This window comes from Solea solea, chromosome 16 (assembly GCF_958295425.1).
Source record: "Solea solea chromosome 16, fSolSol10.1, whole genome shotgun sequence".
Lineage (NCBI taxonomy): Eukaryota > Metazoa > Chordata > Actinopteri > Pleuronectiformes > Soleidae > Solea > Solea solea.
In genome coordinates, this window is record NC_081149.1 from 951,703 (window position 1) to 971,238 (window position 19,536).

Consider the following 19,536-nt stretch of genomic DNA (forward strand, 5'->3'; position numbering starts at 1 on the left):
CCTAGAGTGTAATATGTAAGAGTGAAAGGATTCACTGTTGACATCTACAGCTCATCATTACAAATACTCCACCAATATGATCAGTAGGCTTCTACGAGGCAGGCGTCACTCTTGTTTTTCCCATTACATATGAACATTAATGACTAATTATTCAAATCAATTCCAGTAAAAACCAAATCATGCACCAGGACCAGATCTTCAAACATGAGGTTTTCTGTTTGTAATATTATGTTTCAGACATTTCTCTCTTGGGTCCACGCGGTGCTGTAGTGGTTAGCACTCTCGCCTTGCAGCAAGAAGACCCGGGTTCAAGCCCCTGTTGGAACAAGGGCCTTTCTGCATGGAGTTTGCATGTTCTCCCCGTGTGTGCGTGGGTTCTCTCCGGGTTCTCCGGCTTCCTCCCACAGTCCAAAAACATGCAATGTGGGGATTAGGTAAATTGGACACTCTAAATTGACCATAGGAGTGAGTGTGAGAGTGAATGGTTGTTTGTCTCTATCTGTGTGTGGCCCTGCGATGGACTGGCCAACTGTCCAGGGTGTACCCCGCCTATCGCCCGATGTAGCTGAGATTGGCACAGCACCCCCCGCGACCCTCTGGCAGAGGATAAAGCGGTAGATGATGACTGACTGGCATTTCTCTCTTGATTGTTTAAAAATAAAATTTTGACACCAATGAATTTTATCAAATGAATAGAATTTCACGATTTTCATCCCCGTTGACGTGTCACTGGAACATCTGCAAACTGTCAGGCTATCTGATGGAAATCGTCTGGTTGACCGATGGAGAAGAGAAATAAAGATTCCTTGAAAAGAAGCTGTCTTTGTGTCGTTTATTGCTGCAGCAAGGATCCACTCTCACAGAGTCTATAGACATGTCTGCAAAGAGAGTTATATATAGAGGATGATGAGGGGTGAGAGAGGAAGACAAAGGTTCAAAAAATGTATGTACAGTATGAATGCAGCTGCAGAGAGGACTGGCTGGTGTGTGTGTGTGTGTGTGTGTGTGTGTGTGAGAAGCTGACTGAACTGAGTGTGAGAACAGACATTGTGGCAGTGTTATAACACGTGTTATAACACATGTAAAACAGAGGGTGACCTGCATGGACATGAACAAATGCACATGGCCCGGAGAGGGACCATCATCAGTGAGCTTTACATGACGATAAAACAGTAGACAATGGATGTTTGTGATGGTGTCATTAATCTATGTACTCCGAAACTGTAGGGGGCGCTTCACAGAGATGAAGCGACCAGACTTGCAAAGTTCTGCTTCAAGCTGCATTTTATGCAGCTAATATAAAGAAAATTCTAACTCTTGGACGGTAAAGAATTATTATTTCAAATAAAGGTAATACAATTGCTGAAATGTTTGTTTCGTCATTAGCTTATAACAACGCTTGCTTGCTCTTAATAAAGTTGTCATTTAGATTTTACTGGCCAGCAGGGGCTGCTTATCAAGTCTAAACGCACACAAAGGAAAGCACCGTCCTACAGATATATGACTGATTTAAATGTTCTTTTTTAAGAAGACTCTGCTTTTCTTAAACATACACCAGTATTGAACACACAGTAGTGACCAGGAGCCGTAGGGATTTGATCCAAACCACTGTTTTAGCTGTTTTCTGGCGATTCAAGCTTAAAGTAAGCTGTAGTAACTCACTAAGACAAAATAAAATGAGCACATTTTTCTCGGGCAAAAAGATTCTTTTTCTTTAAAGGGAAAATACAAGGACAATTTTCAGAAACGAGGCTTATTTTACTTTCTTGAAAATCCCTTTTTGCATTGCAAGACCAGGGAGATAAAGAGAACCACATGATTTAAAGGGAATAGAAATAATTGTGCAGAGCAGGGGGTCGAACACAGCTGGAGGTCTCCTAAAGAACGAACGATGTATACCTGAGGCACTGACTTATTTGCCTAAAATGACAGAGGCCTGATCCTGGATCAACAGAGTCTGTGAGTTCTGTCCTACAGCACTGTAGTCCAGTCTTACAACACTATAGTCCTGTCCTAAAACACTGTAGTCCAGTCTTACAACACTTGTTATGGGAACTTTTGTGAGTGAGATGAAGCACGAGAACTGAGTCGGATGAATACAAGCAAGTTGATTTAATCTGAGTTGCAACCAGAGGAGCACAGTTTACAGAGTCGAAGAGTCTGCAAAGTGAACAACACTGAGCAGAGAGAAACAAGGCGTATATAAACATGTCTTCAGCAATATGTGTACGTGATATAGAAACAGGATATTCGTCAGAGTAGTTGTCTGATATGATGCCAATAAGGTGTTGTGAGAACGAGCAGATATCAATAGAGAACAGGGAGTTTCTAGGGAGGACAGGGACCTTGAGATAAAACGGGAAACTCATAATTGCCCGCTACACCTCGTGTGACCCAGGAAACAACTATCCACTGAACCTTGTGTGACCTAAAGAAACGTCTGTGTGCATGTAATATGCCATTACATTTCCCCCCTTTTTATCCTTAAGGATAAACGAGGAAGAGAAAAACAACCAATAAAACACAATCAACAATAGAATTACCAAAATATGCACACATCATATAACACAACAAAATCCCAGATGACAATCAAATAGGAGAAAAGAACAGTATTCAAAAACTTCAGACTGAGCATTCCAACTGGTTTACGATCAGTCGTCACACAGAATACAATTCAATGGAAAACCTTAAGTTAAAAGTTGCAAGCTGTTTTTGTGGATGAAAGCATCCTGAGTAGAGCATAGCAAAGAGAGAACTGGGTTACTGTCAAACAAAATCCTTTATACACATTCATCAGAGTCAGCATCAGTGTGTGAGTCGTCTGTGCTCGTGTCCTCGGTCAGGGCATAAGCAGCAGCTATGTCGTCCAAAGTCACTTGGGGAGCAGGAGCAGAGACAGAAAGCATGTGATAGCGCACCATCTGCAACGAGAACAAGGAGCCCACAACTTTCTTAACCATAGGAATAATACAGCTGGACAAACAGCACATAAAAATATACAGACTTGCATGGGGAGAGTCACTGTGTGAAAAATAAAGACAGTGAAATGTTGTAACAGGTGTAGGGTGTGGTGTGGTGTAGGTCTTCTTGCGCCCACGAAGGTGACACAGAAACTACGTCTGCACGCCACTTGTTGTCTTCTTTCCTCGGGCCCTTGGTCACCTGTGTGCCTGTTGTGAACGCAAAGTCTTACTTAGCAGCCTCCGGAGTTTGTAGTTTTTTTCAGTCGAACCAGCAGGGGGTGCTGGAACCTTTCTGCAGTGGCTGGCGTGGATCCAGGTAGCCCGCTCAGCGACCTTCACAGCAGTGTGGGTTGTCAGCAGGATCTGGAACGGACCTTGTCACCTCCTGTTCCTCCACGACTTCCTCCTGAAGTCTTTTACGACCACGAAGTCACCTGGTTCGAGCTGGTGCAGGGGACCACTGGCTGGAACAGGGAGGGCTGCGATCACCTGTTTCTTTATATCAGAGAGCTGTTTGGATAGATTGGTACAGTAGGTTAGTGTGTTGTGATCACAAAGAGCTGTTGATGGGGGTGGAGATCGGGGAGTTTCCACACCTACAGAAGGAGGAGTTGCAAAAAGAATCTCAAAGGGGCTCAAGTTAGTTCTGTTTCGTTTTCGCATTCTCATATACATAAGCACTAGAGGAAGTGCTTTTGTCCATGGAAGACCTGTGTCTTCACAACACTTGGCCAGCTTGTTCTTTAGTGTTCCATTCTCCCTCTCTACTGCACCTCCACTAGCTGGGTGGTAGGCACAGTGTGTTCTCAGGTTAATGCCTAAGTATAGGCTCAGTTCAGTGATAGCTGAATTAACAAAATGGCTACCATTATCACTGGAGATTTTAGCTGGAATTCCCCATCTGGGAATGATTTCAGTAAGAAGGGCTTTAGCTACTACTGAGGCAGATTGTTTTGAGGCTGGGAACACTTCAACCCATTTGCTCCACATGTCTACCATCACTAAACAATGAGACTTTCCTTCTGATGGAGTTAGTTCTACAAAATCCATCATGACATGCTCAAAAGGTCGAGTTGGTTGAGGATGAGCAGCTTGTTGGGAAGGTTGGATTGCCCTGCCTACATTGTGAGTAGCACAGATAACACAGGCTTGGCAGTGTTTTTGAGCATAGGCAGAAAACCCTTTTGTGAACCAAAATGTATTAATCATTTGCTGCATCCCTCCTTTTGATGCATGGTCAGACCCATGCGTCAATTTAGCATAGTGAGGGAAGAAATGGGAAGGCAAACACGGGTTGTTGTCGGGGCCTATCCAGATGCCATAATGACATGAAGCACCTGCGTTTCTCCAAAGTTGCTTATCTTTTGGAGACGCAAAAGATTGAACAGCACTGAGGGAAGATGGTACGTCAGAAGAAACTGAAACCAAAGTACGTGATACAGAAGAGTCAAACAAAGGGAGAAGAGAAGCTGCCTTCGCAGCTGCATCCGCTCGAGCGTTACCTGTAGAAATTGGGTCAGAGGCATTAGTGTGAGCAGCACATTTACACACAGAAATGGCAGAAGGAAGAAGGATGGCATCTAAGAGATCTGCAATGAGTGTGTGATGCAAAACGGGCTTGCCATCATATTTCAGAAAACCTCTATGTTTCCAAAGTGCACCAAAGTCATGAACAACACCAAAAGCATATCTGGAATCAGTGTAGATATTTACAGATCTACCCTTAGCTAATTGGCAGGCAGTTGTTAAGGCCACAAGTTCTGCAGCTTGAGCTGAGAAGTGAGGTGGAAGAGATGATGACATCATCACGTCATAGTCAGAACAAACAGCAAAACCAACACGGCAGAGACCTGTAGCTGGGTCTCTTGAAGCAGAGCCATCTACATAGAGGACAAGGTCAGGATTTGTCAAGGGCGTTTCTGTCAGATCAGGTCTTGGAGAACAAGATGCTGAAAGTTCAGCCATGCAATCATGAGGCTCACCATCCTGTGGAAGAGGGAGCAGAGTAGCAGGGTTTAGAACAGTACACCTCTTAAGAGTGACATTAGGCATGTCAAGAAGACACGTATGATACCTAAGGTGTCTAGCAGCCGAAAGGTGTGATGTTTTCTGCTCAGAAAGGATCAAAGAGACCGCATGTGGCACAAGGAGAGTCAAAGGAGCGTAGCCAACTATATCTCTTGAGGCCAAAAGGGCTTTTTCAGCAGCTGCTACAGCTCTGAGACATTTTGGCATGTCTGCTGCTACAGGATCGAGTTTACCCAAGCAATATGCCACAGGACGAAGCCTGTCACCATGAGGTTGTAGGAGGACAGAAGTCATGCAACCCGAACGTTCATCCACGGTCTGAGTGAATGGTTTGGTTGGGTCAGGAAGTCCAAGTGTAGGAGGAGACTGAAGTTGAAGTTTCAAGTTTAGGAATGCAGTTTCTGCTTCCGGTGTCCACTCAAGTTGTGAGCGAGAGGTCATGCCTGATTGGTGACACAAGGTCCTGAGGGGTCTTTCAACCTCAGAAAAATTAGGGACAAAAGCGCGACAGTAGGAACACATCCCCAGGAAAGATAGCATTTGTTGTTGGGTAATTGGTTTTGGAATCTTTTGGATAGCTTCAATATGTTTTGGAGACATGGTTTTGCCTTCACCAGAAATTATGTGACCCAGGAAGGTCACAGCTTGTTTGACAAATTGTAGCTTGTTTAAGCTGGCTTTGTGACCTTCTTCTGCCAGATGTTTGAGCAGTTTGATAGTGTCAGTTATGCATTGTTTTTCAGTTGGAGCGCAGATCAGAAGATCGTCTACATGTTGTAGTAACACAGTGCCATCAGAGAGCACTAGAGGCGACAATGATTCGCATAAAGCCCGATTGTAGATTGTTGGTGATTCAGTGAAACCCTGACATAAACGGGTGAAAGTATAACCTTTCCCGTTGAACTGGAATGCAAACCAGTACTGAGAATCCTTGTGAACAGGAACACTGAAAAATGCATTTGATAGATCAACAACTGAAAACCACTTAGCAGAAGATGGGACTTGTGAAAGCAAAGTGTACGGGTTAGGAACACTTGGTGTTCTGGCATGAACAGCTGCATTAACTGCTTTTAAGTCTTGAACAAATCGCCACTCGGGTAGGGTTGGTGGTTCTCTAGCTTTTTGAACTGGAAAAATAGGAGTGCAGACAGGTGAGTTATCACATGGGATAATAACACCAGCTTCCAATAAGGATTTAAAAACAGGTTTAATGCCTTCGACGGCTTCCGGACGCAGAGGGTACTGAACTCGTTTTGGCCTGTAGTCAGACTTAGGATTGACTATTACAGGTTCACAATTTTTTGTGAGACCTACATCATATTTGCCTTGTGCCCACAATTTGGGTGGGACTCGTGCAAGGGCTGGATGGATCTGTTCTGCGGAGAGCATTTGGTGTATGTGTTCGGTTTTATCAAGATTGTGGTCTAGCAAGTAGACAGATTTCAGAGCAGCCACGGTTAATTTGCATGCAGTTTTGAAAACACCCCCCTTTGGCGAGTATGACACATGTGGGTCGGGTGTAGATTGCCAATCTTTGAGCTCAATGCATGATTTTGTCCATGGACCTAAATATCTCCATTGATCAGTTTGTCCTTTGGAAAGCGAAATATGTGGATGTGAATCGTTAATCAGAAAAAATTGTTGTTGTTCAGCTGTTAAGCTGACAGAAAGTGCACATCGTAGGTCTGTCCAGTAGAGAGAGTCAGTCAGTAGAGTATCGTTGATGTCAGTCCACCATTCAGTTTCATAGTCTCTGTCAAGGTCAGTTGTCACGTGTGACGTGCAATGGAGTGCCTCAGGCTGCATGAAAACTGCAGTTGGGCTAACCAGTGCATGTGCACGTTCAGTCAGAGATAGAGCCAAAACACTCTCAACTTTCCATTGGTATATGTAGAGCAGTGAGGAGATTAAATCAGGTTGATACTTAGCCATTATATAGGCTTCAGGATTGGGTGGAGTTGTTCGTCTCACAACTTTAACTCCTTCTGGTGTCGAAATAAGTCGATGCCAAAAGCCATCATCAGGTCTCGTCCTAACAAGTTGAAAGGACAGACGTGGGAAAGCAAAAATGAGTGCTTTACTTTAGTAAATGGTTCAGGATGAGAACACGTAGTTGGAGATGTATAGTTTTCTTTGACTGTTGTTCCACATGCACCAATGGAATACATGAAATTGCCACTGAGTTTGGCCTTAGGTATTTCAGAGTATTTTAACACTGTGCGTGTTGCACCCGAGTCAACCATAAATGTAACATCTTTTCCTGCAACATTCAAAATCATAGTGGGCAGTTTCTGCACCATTGAGTCATCATACATGGTGTATGTTCCTATAGGTTTAAAGTCAGATTTTCTCTGTAAAACTTCAATAGTCTCTGTGAGTAGTTGGTGTTGTTGCTGCAATGTAAGCGTGTGAGTGGTGTATGTGTGTGTGTCATTCTCACTCCCCTTTTCTGAAGGTTCAGGGTAGGCTGTCTGGGTGACGCACGCATCCGGTCCTCCCCTCCCTCGTCTCTCAGATCAGTCAGATGATTGTTGCCAACGGTCATTTCTGCCTCTAGGTGGAGCACCTCTTCCTCTGCCTCGGCCTCGGAATTGTGTGCAATCCTTTGCCCAATGTCCTTTATTGCCACACAGGAAGCACACATCGTAGCCTGGTGGCGGTCCCATTCTTGGACCTGATCTCTCTCCTTGCCATGGCCTGCGTCCTCTCTGCATGCCTCTTCCTCCTCGTTGTGAAACACCGTAATGCTGAACTGGAAGTGGTTGAGTTGATGGTACTGCAACTTGTTCAGGGAGAGCATAGTTAACATAGCTCTGTGTTCAGTGTCTTTTCTTTTCTTTTTTTTTTTTTTTCAGCGTCTTTCTTGTCCTGCAGGCATTTGTATGCATGGTCAGCATGTCATTAGTGTCCCAATTCACCGCTTGGGGTCTGTAGTCGCCATCTCTTTGGAAAATGTCTTTCACCTTGGAGAAATCAGATGGTTTCATGTATTTCATCATGACTCTCTGGATTTCGCCTGAGGTTGGTGTGAAGTCTTTGATGAACTGAACATAGGCTCGTGCCATGGCGGCGCCACCTTGTGCAGGCTTTGGGAGGTGTGATGCTGCATCAATCAGGTCCTGAGTTGTCCATGGGCGGTAGACAAAACCTGGATTTCCATCCGGACCCATAACTTGCACCATTGGCATCGTAAAAGCTGAATCTGATTGTTGTCTGGTGCGTGCTGCAATTGGAGGGGAGAGGGAGGAGGAAGTGAGGACACTGGAGCCTGGTGAGGGAGTGTTCATAAAAGAGGATGTGGATGACATCGGTGATGACATGGCAGATGAGGCGTTGTATGGAGGAGGAACCGAAGGCGGAGCCATTGCCTTGGGAGGGGGTTGTCTTCGAGGGAGGGACCAGGAAGCGTCATCAACCAGAGAGCTCTGACCGCACCCTGTCAGTTTAGGATAGAGAGAATTCTTTTTACTCTTAGGTTCAAAATCACTTTCTTTGTCTTTCTTATCGACTTTCATACATGTTATCATTTTGCACACTTGTCTCCTTTCTCTCGTTTCACATTCATCTTCCCACTTTTTCAGACATCCTTCATTTTTTTCAATCTCTCTCATTTTATCACTTTTCACTCTCTTTTTGCTCATAATTGTCTGTCTTTCTTTCTCAAGACTTTCACGTAATTTTTTTCAGTTGATTTTTGCTCAACGATCCCCCTTCTGGGAATCCATGATTTGTCACCCAGTAATTCAAACATTCAACACTTTGATCCCCATATTTTTGTTTCATGGCCAGAATAATTGGACTGTCCGGATCATTTTTCGCTTGTTTACTTCCTTGGGTACCCATGTTTCCTTTTTACCAAGAGTCCCTGACTCTTTTGATTATTTACCTCGTATAGACCCTGTCTACCGGTAAGTCCCTGACTTCTAGTAAATAATCCTAGGTGTAGGTCTTTGACGCCTATAACCCACACCTAACTTCAGTGAGAATGGAACGTTCTCACCTACCTCAGTGAGAGTGGAAAGTTCTCACCTACTTCAGTATCAGACCATAAAGATCTGTACCTACAACTCAGTATCAGATTATAAAAATCTGTACCTACAATCTCAGTATCAGGTTATGAAAACCTATACCTACAAACTCAGTATCAGGTTATAAAAACCTATACCTACAAACTCAGTATCAGGTTATAAAAACCTATACCTACAAACTCAGTTTCAATTTCAAGGGCATAAACCCCTTCAATCAAAACCTACAACATGACAGTTCCGTGTCAAGTTCCAAAACAAAAAGGAAGTAAACAATGGAAAATGATGACCAGCAGTAATGCAAGTATCCACAGACTCAGAAAATACATAAAAAAAGAAGTTATCTCTATTGATTACAGAATCATTATCATTATTCATGAATCATTGGTAAATTTGGAATTTGGAAAGTCAACATCTCACCGTCTCAATCGGACGTTAGCTTTATCTTGGATCGTCGTGGAGCCAGTCAGTCAATCAATTGGATCGCCGGTCCCCTCTCTCTGAATACTTGGTTGGAGGTAGAGGAAGATCTCCTGGATTCCAGGTGTGCACTGCCGGCGTCCTTTTGATCCCAACGGACTCTCAGACGATCCCACTTCTGACACCAAATTGTTATGGGAACTTTTGTGAGTGAGATGAAGCACGAGAACTGAGTCGGATGAATACAAGCAAGTTGATTTAATCTGAGTTGCAACCAGAGGAGCACAGTTTACAGAGTCGAAGAGTCTGCAAAGTGAACAACACTGAGCAGAGAGAAACAAGGCGTATATAAACATGTCTTCAGCAATATGTGTACGTGATATAGAAACAGGATATTCGTCAGAGTAGTTGTCTGATATGATGCCAATAAGGTGTTGTGAGAACGAGCAGATATCAATAGAGAACAGGGAGTTTCTAGGGAGGACAGGGACCTTGAGATAAAACGGGAAACTCATAATTGCCCGCTACACCTCGTGTGACCCAGGAAACAACTATCCACTGAACCTTGTGTGACCTAAAGAAACGTCTTTGTGCATGTAATATGCCATTACACACTATAGTCCTGTCCTACAGCACTGTAGTCCAGTCCTACAGCACTGTAGTCCAGTCTTACAACACTATAGTCCTGTCCTACAACACTGTAGTCCAGTCCTACAGCACTGTAGTCCAGTCCTAAAACACTGTAGTCCAGTCCTACAGCACTGTAGTCCAGTCCTACAAAAACTGTAGTCCTATCTGTTAATGCTGTTACAAAGATGAATTTCTGAAGCTGAAACTGGTTTTGTCCTCATCTTAATATAAATAGTCTTGACTGATGAAGATAACATTTTCCTTTAAGTTAGATTAAGGTTATTCAGTGTGGTAAAGTGGGCAGATAAACTACACTACAAACCTCAAGTATGCCAACATGAAAAGAGTTCTCATGTTGCATTGAAATGTCTTTGTTTCTCTCTTTTATGTGATGTGTCTGGAACAACATTACTGCTGTGTCCATTCCCTAGTTTGGGCTCATTTAGTACTTCATATACCAATGGATGTTTTATTCAACATTGACACATCAGATTAGACTGTATAAGATCATGATAAGTTTGTCCTCCCTGATTTATTATGTTAAATATGTACATCAAATATAGTAAAGCACAGTGCATGAGTAAAACTATTCCTATAGATTTGTGTTCAGTGATGCTATAATGACCTTATATTATAACTTCAGGTTCCTTCATAAGAAGGATATGACCTCTTCTAACCCACATAGTTTGGCATATTTAAAGTACTTACTTACCCAAATGTTGAAATGCACTTATTGTAAGGCGCTTTGGAGAAAAGCGTCCGCTAAATGTAATGTAATGTAATGTAATGTATCTATCTCTCAGTCATGTTTTTGAAACACATCCAGAAAATGTGTATGCAGTTAATTAAGTAACACAATTTTCAGCTTCTACAGGTTTTAACTGTGTCAAGTAATCAGTGTGTAATACACTTACTTTTAAACAATAGCACAACCTCCAATCTGGAGTGGATCCCCAAGTAATTTGTGTTTGTCCTATCTCATGTCAACAAATACGATGTCATGTCAACAAATACTATCTCATGTCAACAAATACTATCTCATGTCAACAAATACTATGTCATGTCAACAAATACTATTTCATGTCAACAAATACTATCTCATGTCAGCAAATACTATCTCATGTCAACAAATACTATGTCATGTCAACAAATACTATTTCATGTCAACGAATACTATCTCATGTCAACAAATACTATCTCATGTCAACAAATACTATGTCATGTCAACAAATACTATTTCATGTCAACAAATACTATTTCATGTCAACAAATACTATTTCATGTCAGCAAATACTATCTCATGTCAACAAATACTATTTCATGTCAGCGAATACTATCTCATGTCAACAAATACTATTTCATGTCAACAAATACTATGTCATGTCAACAAATACTATTTCATGTCAACGAATACTATCTCATGTCAACAAACACTATCTCATGTCAACAAATACTATGTCATATCAACAAATACTATCCCATGTCAACAAATACTATGTCATGTCAACAAATACTATTTCATGCCAACAAATACTATGTCATTTCAACAAATACTATCTCATGTCAACAAATACTATCCCATGTCAACAAATACTATGTCACGTCAACAAATACTATTTCATGCCAACAAATACTATGTCATGTCAACAAATTAGGGCGGCATGGTGGCGCAGTGGTTAGTAGCGGTGGTTAGTACTGTTGCCTCACAGCAAGAAGGTGCTGGGTTCAATTCCTGAGGGGTATTCCAGAAAGCAGGTTCAACAAACTCTGAGTCTATCCCTGAACTCTGAGTTGACTTACTCTGAGTCGGGAAACTCTGAATATCCGGTTCCAGAACAGCTGATCTGAGTTAGTTCAATCAACTCTGAGTATGTTAACCTCGAGGTACGTGCGTGCACAACCACTATAAAAAGCCATCATCAATGGAGCCCCGATACCACGAGTCACCATGACAACCGAGAAAAAAAAAAGATCAACTTATTTCAGTGAGAAGGAGTTGGAGATCCTTTTGCTGGGCTACGGAGAATATGAGCACATATTTCGCCGCGAATGCAACACAGCTGCAGCAGCGAAGGAGAGAGAGACCTCATGGGAGAAAATTGCTGCCCGAGTCAACGCGTAAGTTTGAATCTACTATTCCATTGACGTAACATTTAACCGTAAGATCGTAGCATAGTCTATAGTTATGAATATAAGTAGGAATGAAATCTGAGTTTTTCATTTAGGTGCAATCCAACAGGAGAAAGAAGGACTTGGAAGCATGCAGCTCAAAATGAAACATAAAAACATCATTCAACAAGGTAAGGCATATTTTGCTAGGCTATGATTGCACCTCACTTTGATTTATTTTTTTATTTTTAATTGACTAAGGCTATTAAACGTAACATAAATATTAATTCAGATTGCAAACATTGAGTTCTGCTCAGCCAACAGAATGAAGGCAGAAGCCCGAAAAACCTCTGACAGAGGTGGTGGAGGTGGAGGAGGAGGAGGAGGATGATGATGATGATGAGGAAACGCTGTCTGCTGCCACAGGGAGAGATCCGGAGGGGCCTACTGAAGTGTGTCTTAATATTATGTATAGCTACTGGCACTGCTCTACCCATTCATATTCATTTACATTCTTGAGTGGAATTTGGAGTTTGACATGCAGACTGAAGTGATGAGCATAGATAATGGACAAACTAGCACATTCTTGTCCTTCAACAGAACATGGCTGGGCATCACCAAGAGGAGGGTCCATCAACTTCTAGAGCACAGCTTGACACAGTGAGATTTTCGGTCAATACCATGTTAAATCTGTATGTAGAACTGCAGGAATTAAATGTCGTCCATATGTTTCCGAGTTGCCGGTAAAAGAGTTGTACAGGGTGCACCTAATGAAAACCATTCAAAAAACCGAGAAAGAAATGGTGTACCTGGACCGGCAAATCAGAAAAACAGACTTGGAAATTCTATTACTTGAACGCCAGTTGAGGTGGGGGCATTGTCATGGTGAAACAGGTGAATATGTGAAATATGTTAATAGTTGGAACTATATTACAAATCCTGACTGTTGCTTTTGTACTTTTAGGGAATAAAAAAGAACCAAATCACATGTGAATTTGTCTTTTATTTTTAATCAAAACGTCTAATCTGGGTCGGAAGATTCTCACGACGTAATGCATTTCTAATCAATACGGCTTCGATGTCGATTGGATTTCTAATGAATGGGCAATCCATGTCTAACTGCTTTCTTCGTGTGGGAGGAGACAGGTAGAAACTCTGGGTTTCTTATAGTAAACCTGCCAGCGAGCAGGTTATGTTCACAGAGTAAGTTACCGCAGTAACAGACCCAGAGTTTAAGTTACCTCTCTTTCTGGAACGGATAACTCAGAGTTTCCCTCATCTCAGGGTTAACAAACTCAGAGTTCTCACATAACCCGCTTTCTGGAATACCCCTCTGGTCTGGAACCTTTCTGTGTGGAGTTTGCATGTTCTCCCCATGTCTGCGTGGGTTTCCCCTGGGCTCACCAGTTTCCTCCCACCATCAAAACATGTTAGAATGTTAGTTACATTCGGTCAGGTTGGTCCCTTGTGGCGGCGCGCTCAGTCACAGCGGCTCTATGATCAACCCTCCATCTGACCTCGACATCTCGTTGTACAATACCAGTATGATGACAATAAAAGTTGCTTTCCTTTGCTTTCCTTTCCTTTCCAAATACTATGTCATTTCAACAAATACTATCTCATGTCAACAAATACTATCCCATGTCAACAAATACTATGTCATGTCAACAAATACTATTTCATGCCAACAAATACTATGTCATTTCAACAAATACTATTTCATGTCAACAAATACTATTTCATGTCAACAAATACTATGTCATGTCAACAAATACTATTTCATGCCAACAAATACTATGTCATGTCAACAAATACTATTTCATGCCAACAAATACTATGTCATGTCAACAAATACTATTTCATGTCAACGAATACTATCTCATGTCAACAAATACTATCTCATGTCAACAAATACTATCTCATGTCAACAAATACTATTTCATGTCAGCAAATACTATCTCATGTCAACAAATACTATTTCATGTCAACAAATACTATGTCATGTCAACAAATACTATTTCATGTCAACAAATACTATCTCATGTCAACAAATACTATGTCATATCAACAAATACTATCCCATGTCAACAAATACTATGTCATGTCAACAAATACTATTTCATGCCAACAAATACTATCTCATGTCAACAAATACTATTTCATGTCAACAAATACTATTTCATGTCAACGAATACTATCTCATGTCAACAAATACTATGTCATATCAACAAATACTATCCCATGTCAACAAATACTATGTCATGTCAACAAATACTATTTCATGCCAACAAATACTATGTCATTTCAACAAATACTATCTCATGTCAACAAATACTATCCCATGTCAACAAATACTATGTCATGTCAACAAATACTATTTCATGCCAACAAATACTATGTCATGTCAACAAATACTATGTCATTTCAACAAATACTATCTTATGTCAACAAATACTATCCCATGTCAACAAATACTATCCCATGTCAACAAATACTATGTCATGTCAACAAATACTATGTCATGTCAACAAATACTATTTCATGCCAACAAATACTATGTCATGTCAACAAATACTATTTCATGCCAACAAATACTATGTCATGTCAACAAATACTATTTCATGCCAACAAATACTATCTCATGTCACAGCATAAGTACATTTATTTGACCTCTTCCTGATTGTCTCTCACACGCTGGTGTCTTTGTTGATCCATCCTAACTTTTTGCAAAATTAAACAAAATATAAAAACAAGAAAATGTGGAGTGTCCATCACTAAAACTAACAAAACTAGTACAATATTAAACTAAAACTAATTGGAAACCCACTAAAGAAATAATATTATTAGTTCTACAACAATCTTTATTATTCTTATTCTTATAAAGTGATCATGCTTTGCAGGTGGAAAAGTACTGAAATGAAACATTTTGAACTTTGGAGGGGGATATTTAAGCCCTCGGTGTGCAGCCTGCCAGAATTTAATAGGAGAAGAAGAAGAGAAACCCTGAATTGAGACAGCTACTGTGTTTCTCTACCTTTTGATTTTGGAATAATCCCCAGTAGGATGAACCACACCACACTGGTGCATCACACTTATATTTACTTAAAGTAGGTTGGAACAATGTTCTCTTTTCTCAAAAGGCTCCTCCAACCCTCCCTTCCACTTCCATGTCCATTTTGCATATCCTCTCTGCATTTTAAATAAATAATTAGTAAGTTATAATTAAATTAATCAAAACAAAATCAGCCAGACTGGTCATGACTGCTTTGGTCCAGTGGTGATCTGCTTCACACAGTTATGCCTCTCTCTGTATTAACTGTTATGATCCTCTACCTTTTTTCCTTGAAGCCCCCTTTGCTTGTGTCCAGGACAAACCAGGCCCCCCCGACCGGAACACCTGTCCAGGGCACGCATACAAAAAAGAATAAAAGTTAAAGGTTTTTATGCTAAACTAAACAGCAGTTTTAGGTTTTTGTTCCTATTCTCACAGTGTACATAGATAAAATAGCCTAATAAATTGAAAGGTGGACCAAAAAAATGATAGTTTTTATTTGGGTGATACTGACTTCTAATTATCCAGTAGAGTGTCTGATTGGGATGCACAAATATAATTATATTAACTTCACAAACTTAGAGCAGTCAAAAATCTGCGCCCCCTCCATGTGATCTCTGGCGCCCCCACTGCTCTATATGACTTGTGGAAAAGATAGAACTAGAGTGGCCTGCCCAACCACACAAGTCCACTGCAACCCTAAAGGTTCACTGGAGCCCCACTTTAGGGAGCTCCAGAGGCTCCACCCAGACTCCTACCTGAACACCAGTGAGAAAATCATGGGGACTTCACTTCCTTCAAACCAGGACATTGCAGAAGACACAAGGGTCAGCAACAGTCCCAAAAGATGCCATCCATGCTCATCATTTAATGGCATACGATACAAAACAGTCAGATTACATAACAATTTCTTCCCCTGCATCGTTAGACTCCTGGATCCTTCAATCCCATTAACATTCCCTCTATTTGCCACCATGTGTACTCACCTATCTAACTGCATAATGTACTGGCTCCTCAAAAGTGGTATACCGAGTCTTCTTTCAACTCATCAAAGGATGTCGGTTCCATTCCCGGCTCCGCTAGTCTACATGCCAATGTGTCCTTGGGCAAGACACTTAACCCCAGCTCCTAAACTCCTGATGGCTGTGTCAGCAGCATGTGAATGGGTGTGAAAGATGAGAAAATGTGCTGCGCTCTATGAAAGTACGAGTGAATGGGTGAATGTAGTGTAAAAAACTGTAGTGTAAAGCAGCTTTGAGTGTCATCAAGACCAGAAAGTCAATTACTGGTGTTCTTGATGAAGGATGTAGGTGCTTTGCCGGCTTTTTATATGTGGAGCCTTGAGTTGGAGGCTTGGGTTGCAGATGACCAGTAGGTTTTTCATACTCACTCACTCACTCACCTCTATGGCTCATCTTCTATGGCTTTATCCTCCACATGAGGGTCACATAGAGACAAACAACTATTCACTCTCACATTCACATCTATGGTCAGAGTGTATAATTTGCCTAATCCCCAAATCTGCATGTGTTTGGATGGTGGCAGGAAACTGGAGAACCTGAAGAATACCTACACAAACACAAGGAAGAACAAGACCATTCTTCTTCTCATAATAATTCTTTCTGTTGGGTTGTACACTGAGAAGTTCAAAGCTAATGTTATGGCGCGCCGCTGACAAGTCGCAGTAAACTTGGCTCTGCACTAACTTTCTGAAAAATACTTGCAATATCGATTACGGGCTTGAATATATTATACATTTCATTTTTCAAAAACCCTGTCGAGTACTATGCCTTTAAGAAACGCTAAATCAGGACAGCAAGCATCTAAGTCGTCGACGCAAAAGAGCGCCGCCAGCATGGATGCTAACATGGCCACGAGCAGTGGTAGCAACGCTGCTAATGCTAATGAAGAAGAAGTTGTAGCAGACGTGCCTACAAACAGCGACATAATGGGTGCGATTCACGCATTGAAAGGAGACATCGCTAAACAATCATCTGACATGATGGAGGCAATTAAAGATATTAAAGGAGAGCTGCTGTCTCACTCCAGGAGAATAGGAGAGGTGGAGGAGAGAGTTTCGCTGGTGGAGGAAGACGCAGCAGCCCTCCAACAAAAAGTTGAGAAGCTGGAGGAAAAAGTGGGTCTGTTAACTAGCAAAATCCAAGACCAAGAAGACCGAGCAAGACGTTCCAATTTGAGACTGGTCAGTCTCCCCGAGAAAACCGAAGGTCCGGATATGTGTAACTTCTTGGAGAACTAGCGGTTATGCTTGGACAGTAATTTGGTGAGAACAGGAGGATCTTGGTCTGAAACGGGCTGTGAGTAACCATATAATCTCTCCTTTTGTTTTTGTTCTTTTTATTCGACCTCTCCCTCTCTTTTGAATTTATTTCAATAATATTATTTATTCTTACTCCCACATATTGCATGGTATCTGTGGATACATGTTAACTTAGTGATGGACAACGTAAAAACTCCAGCCTCTGTTCTTCTTTTTCTGCCTTCCACAATTTTTCCCTGAGTATGATAACTTTAATAAATACGTATTATTATAATTCAGTTTAAGGGAAATAATTATGGTAATAAGTTGGTTGTATTTATTTGTATTATTATTAGTACTATTATTGTTTTACTTTATCTCTTTTTCGAATCGCTGAAAGTCGAGCTTGCAGTCGATTTCGCAGTCGATTTCATTTTTCGATCATGTGTTCAAATGACGTTGCTCCTCTTGATGTGGATCAAATGTTCTACATAACCAGAGTTAATACCTCAATGTGTTTAGTGCATGCACTTCATTTGGAGAAGAGCATGAGGGGGTTCTGGAAAGGGATGGGATCTCAGTGTGTTGTTTTTACTTTTGCCTTATTTTTTCTCGTTTTCTCATTATTTAGCTCATCATATCCTAAACTGATGACAATCATTTTAATGTCCCATGATTAGTGGTTCTGAACTGAGAATCTCTAGCTGGAATACAAGAGGACTAAACACATTAGTTAAGCTAAAACAGGTTTTGAGAAGAATTAAACAAATTAAATCCAATATAATCTTTATACAGGAAACACACCTGACAAATGACGATATTAAGAGTGTTAAGAAAAGGTGGCCAGGACAAATCTACTCAGCTGGCTTTACTTCCCATGCGAGGGGTGTCATGATACTAATTCATAAATCACTTCCCTTTCAAATAAAAAATAAACATATAGAGCCGTTAGGGAGGTACATTTTACTTAACGGCACGATAATATCTACCCAGATCAATCTAATTAGTCTATATGGCCTGAATGGCGATGAACCCGCCTTCTATCAAAATCTTTTTCTTTCCTTATCAACATATTCTGGTCAGTGTATAATTGGAGGTGACTTTAATTGTGTGTTGGACCCAATACGGGATCGATCTACTGGTATTGATACTTCCCACCAACAAACGAGAACGACAATCATGAAATTAATGGTGGACTTGAATTTGACAGACATTTGGAGATACCTCAACCCTGCTAAAAAAGAATATTCATGCTTCTCGAATACATATAAAACATATTCTAGGATTGATTACTTCCTGGTTTACTATTGGAAATTGAGGAATGCTGGTATGACAGTATATTGTTGTCAGACCATGCTCCAGTCTCACTGACGATGCAAGTGTCTAGTATATTTTCCTCACCACCGAGATTTCGTTTTCAAACTAAGTGGCTTCAATACCCCCCCAAGTTTCTTGGGGGGAAGATAGATGATTACTTCTCTTTAAATACAAATCAAACTAGTGCCTCAGTGAAATGGGAGGCATTCAAAGCCTTTATAAGAGGTGAGATATTAAGTTGTACTTCATACAAATCCAAACAGTATTATGAACAACTGAACACCCTTGAACAAAAAGTTAAAGAATTAGAACAACAACTTTACCACAGTGACGATCCAGAAAAACAACAGGAGCTTGTACGATTGAAATCTCAGTACAATGAACTCACCACAAATAAAATAGCTTCCAATTTGTTGTGGTTGAAACAGTCTTATTATGACCAGGGGGAGAAGGCTGGCAAACTTTTGGCATGGAGAAGGCACAGACAGACAGACAGAGCTGTTAACTCTATTAAACTAGATGATGGGAAAGATCTAATAGACCCAGTTGAGATAAATACTGCTTTTGCAAGTTATTATGAAAATCTATATGAATCTGAGTGCCCTGATAATCCAGAAAGACAAAATGTTTTTCTTGACAGTATTAAATTCCCAACCTTGACTGAGGGAGCTAAAACCAATCTTGAAAAAAACTTGTGTATTGAGGATTCAAAAGAAGCGCTAAAAAGTATGA

The 19,536-nt window shown here is 41.0% G+C and overlaps 1 protein-coding gene and 1 long non-coding RNA gene across 2 annotated transcripts; one reads left to right on the plus strand and one right to left on the minus strand.

Annotated features, from left to right (window-relative positions):
- Nucleotides 1–2,097: 2,097 nt before the first annotated feature.
- LOC131475568 (protein NYNRIN-like) lies at nt 2,098–10,018 on the minus strand. The gene is made up of 2 exons (XM_058653787.1): nt 4,301–10,018; nt 2,098–4,270 (listed from the first exon to the last, which is right to left on the minus strand). Exons 1-2 carry the CDS (start codon nt 6,921–6,923, stop codon nt 3,342–3,344), a joined length of 3,552 nt encoding a protein of 1,183 aa, XP_058509770.1. The 5' UTR covers nt 6,924–10,018; the 3' UTR covers nt 2,098–3,341.
- A 2,539-nt stretch (nt 10,019–12,557) lies between these two features.
- LOC131475902 (uncharacterized) lies at nt 12,558–13,161 on the plus strand. Its single transcript, XR_009242547.1, has 2 exons — nt 12,558–12,627; nt 12,776–13,161. It is a non-coding gene; the product is annotated as an uncharacterized LOC131475902 (long non-coding RNA).
- The last annotated feature ends 6,375 nt before the right edge of the window (nt 13,162–19,536 follow it).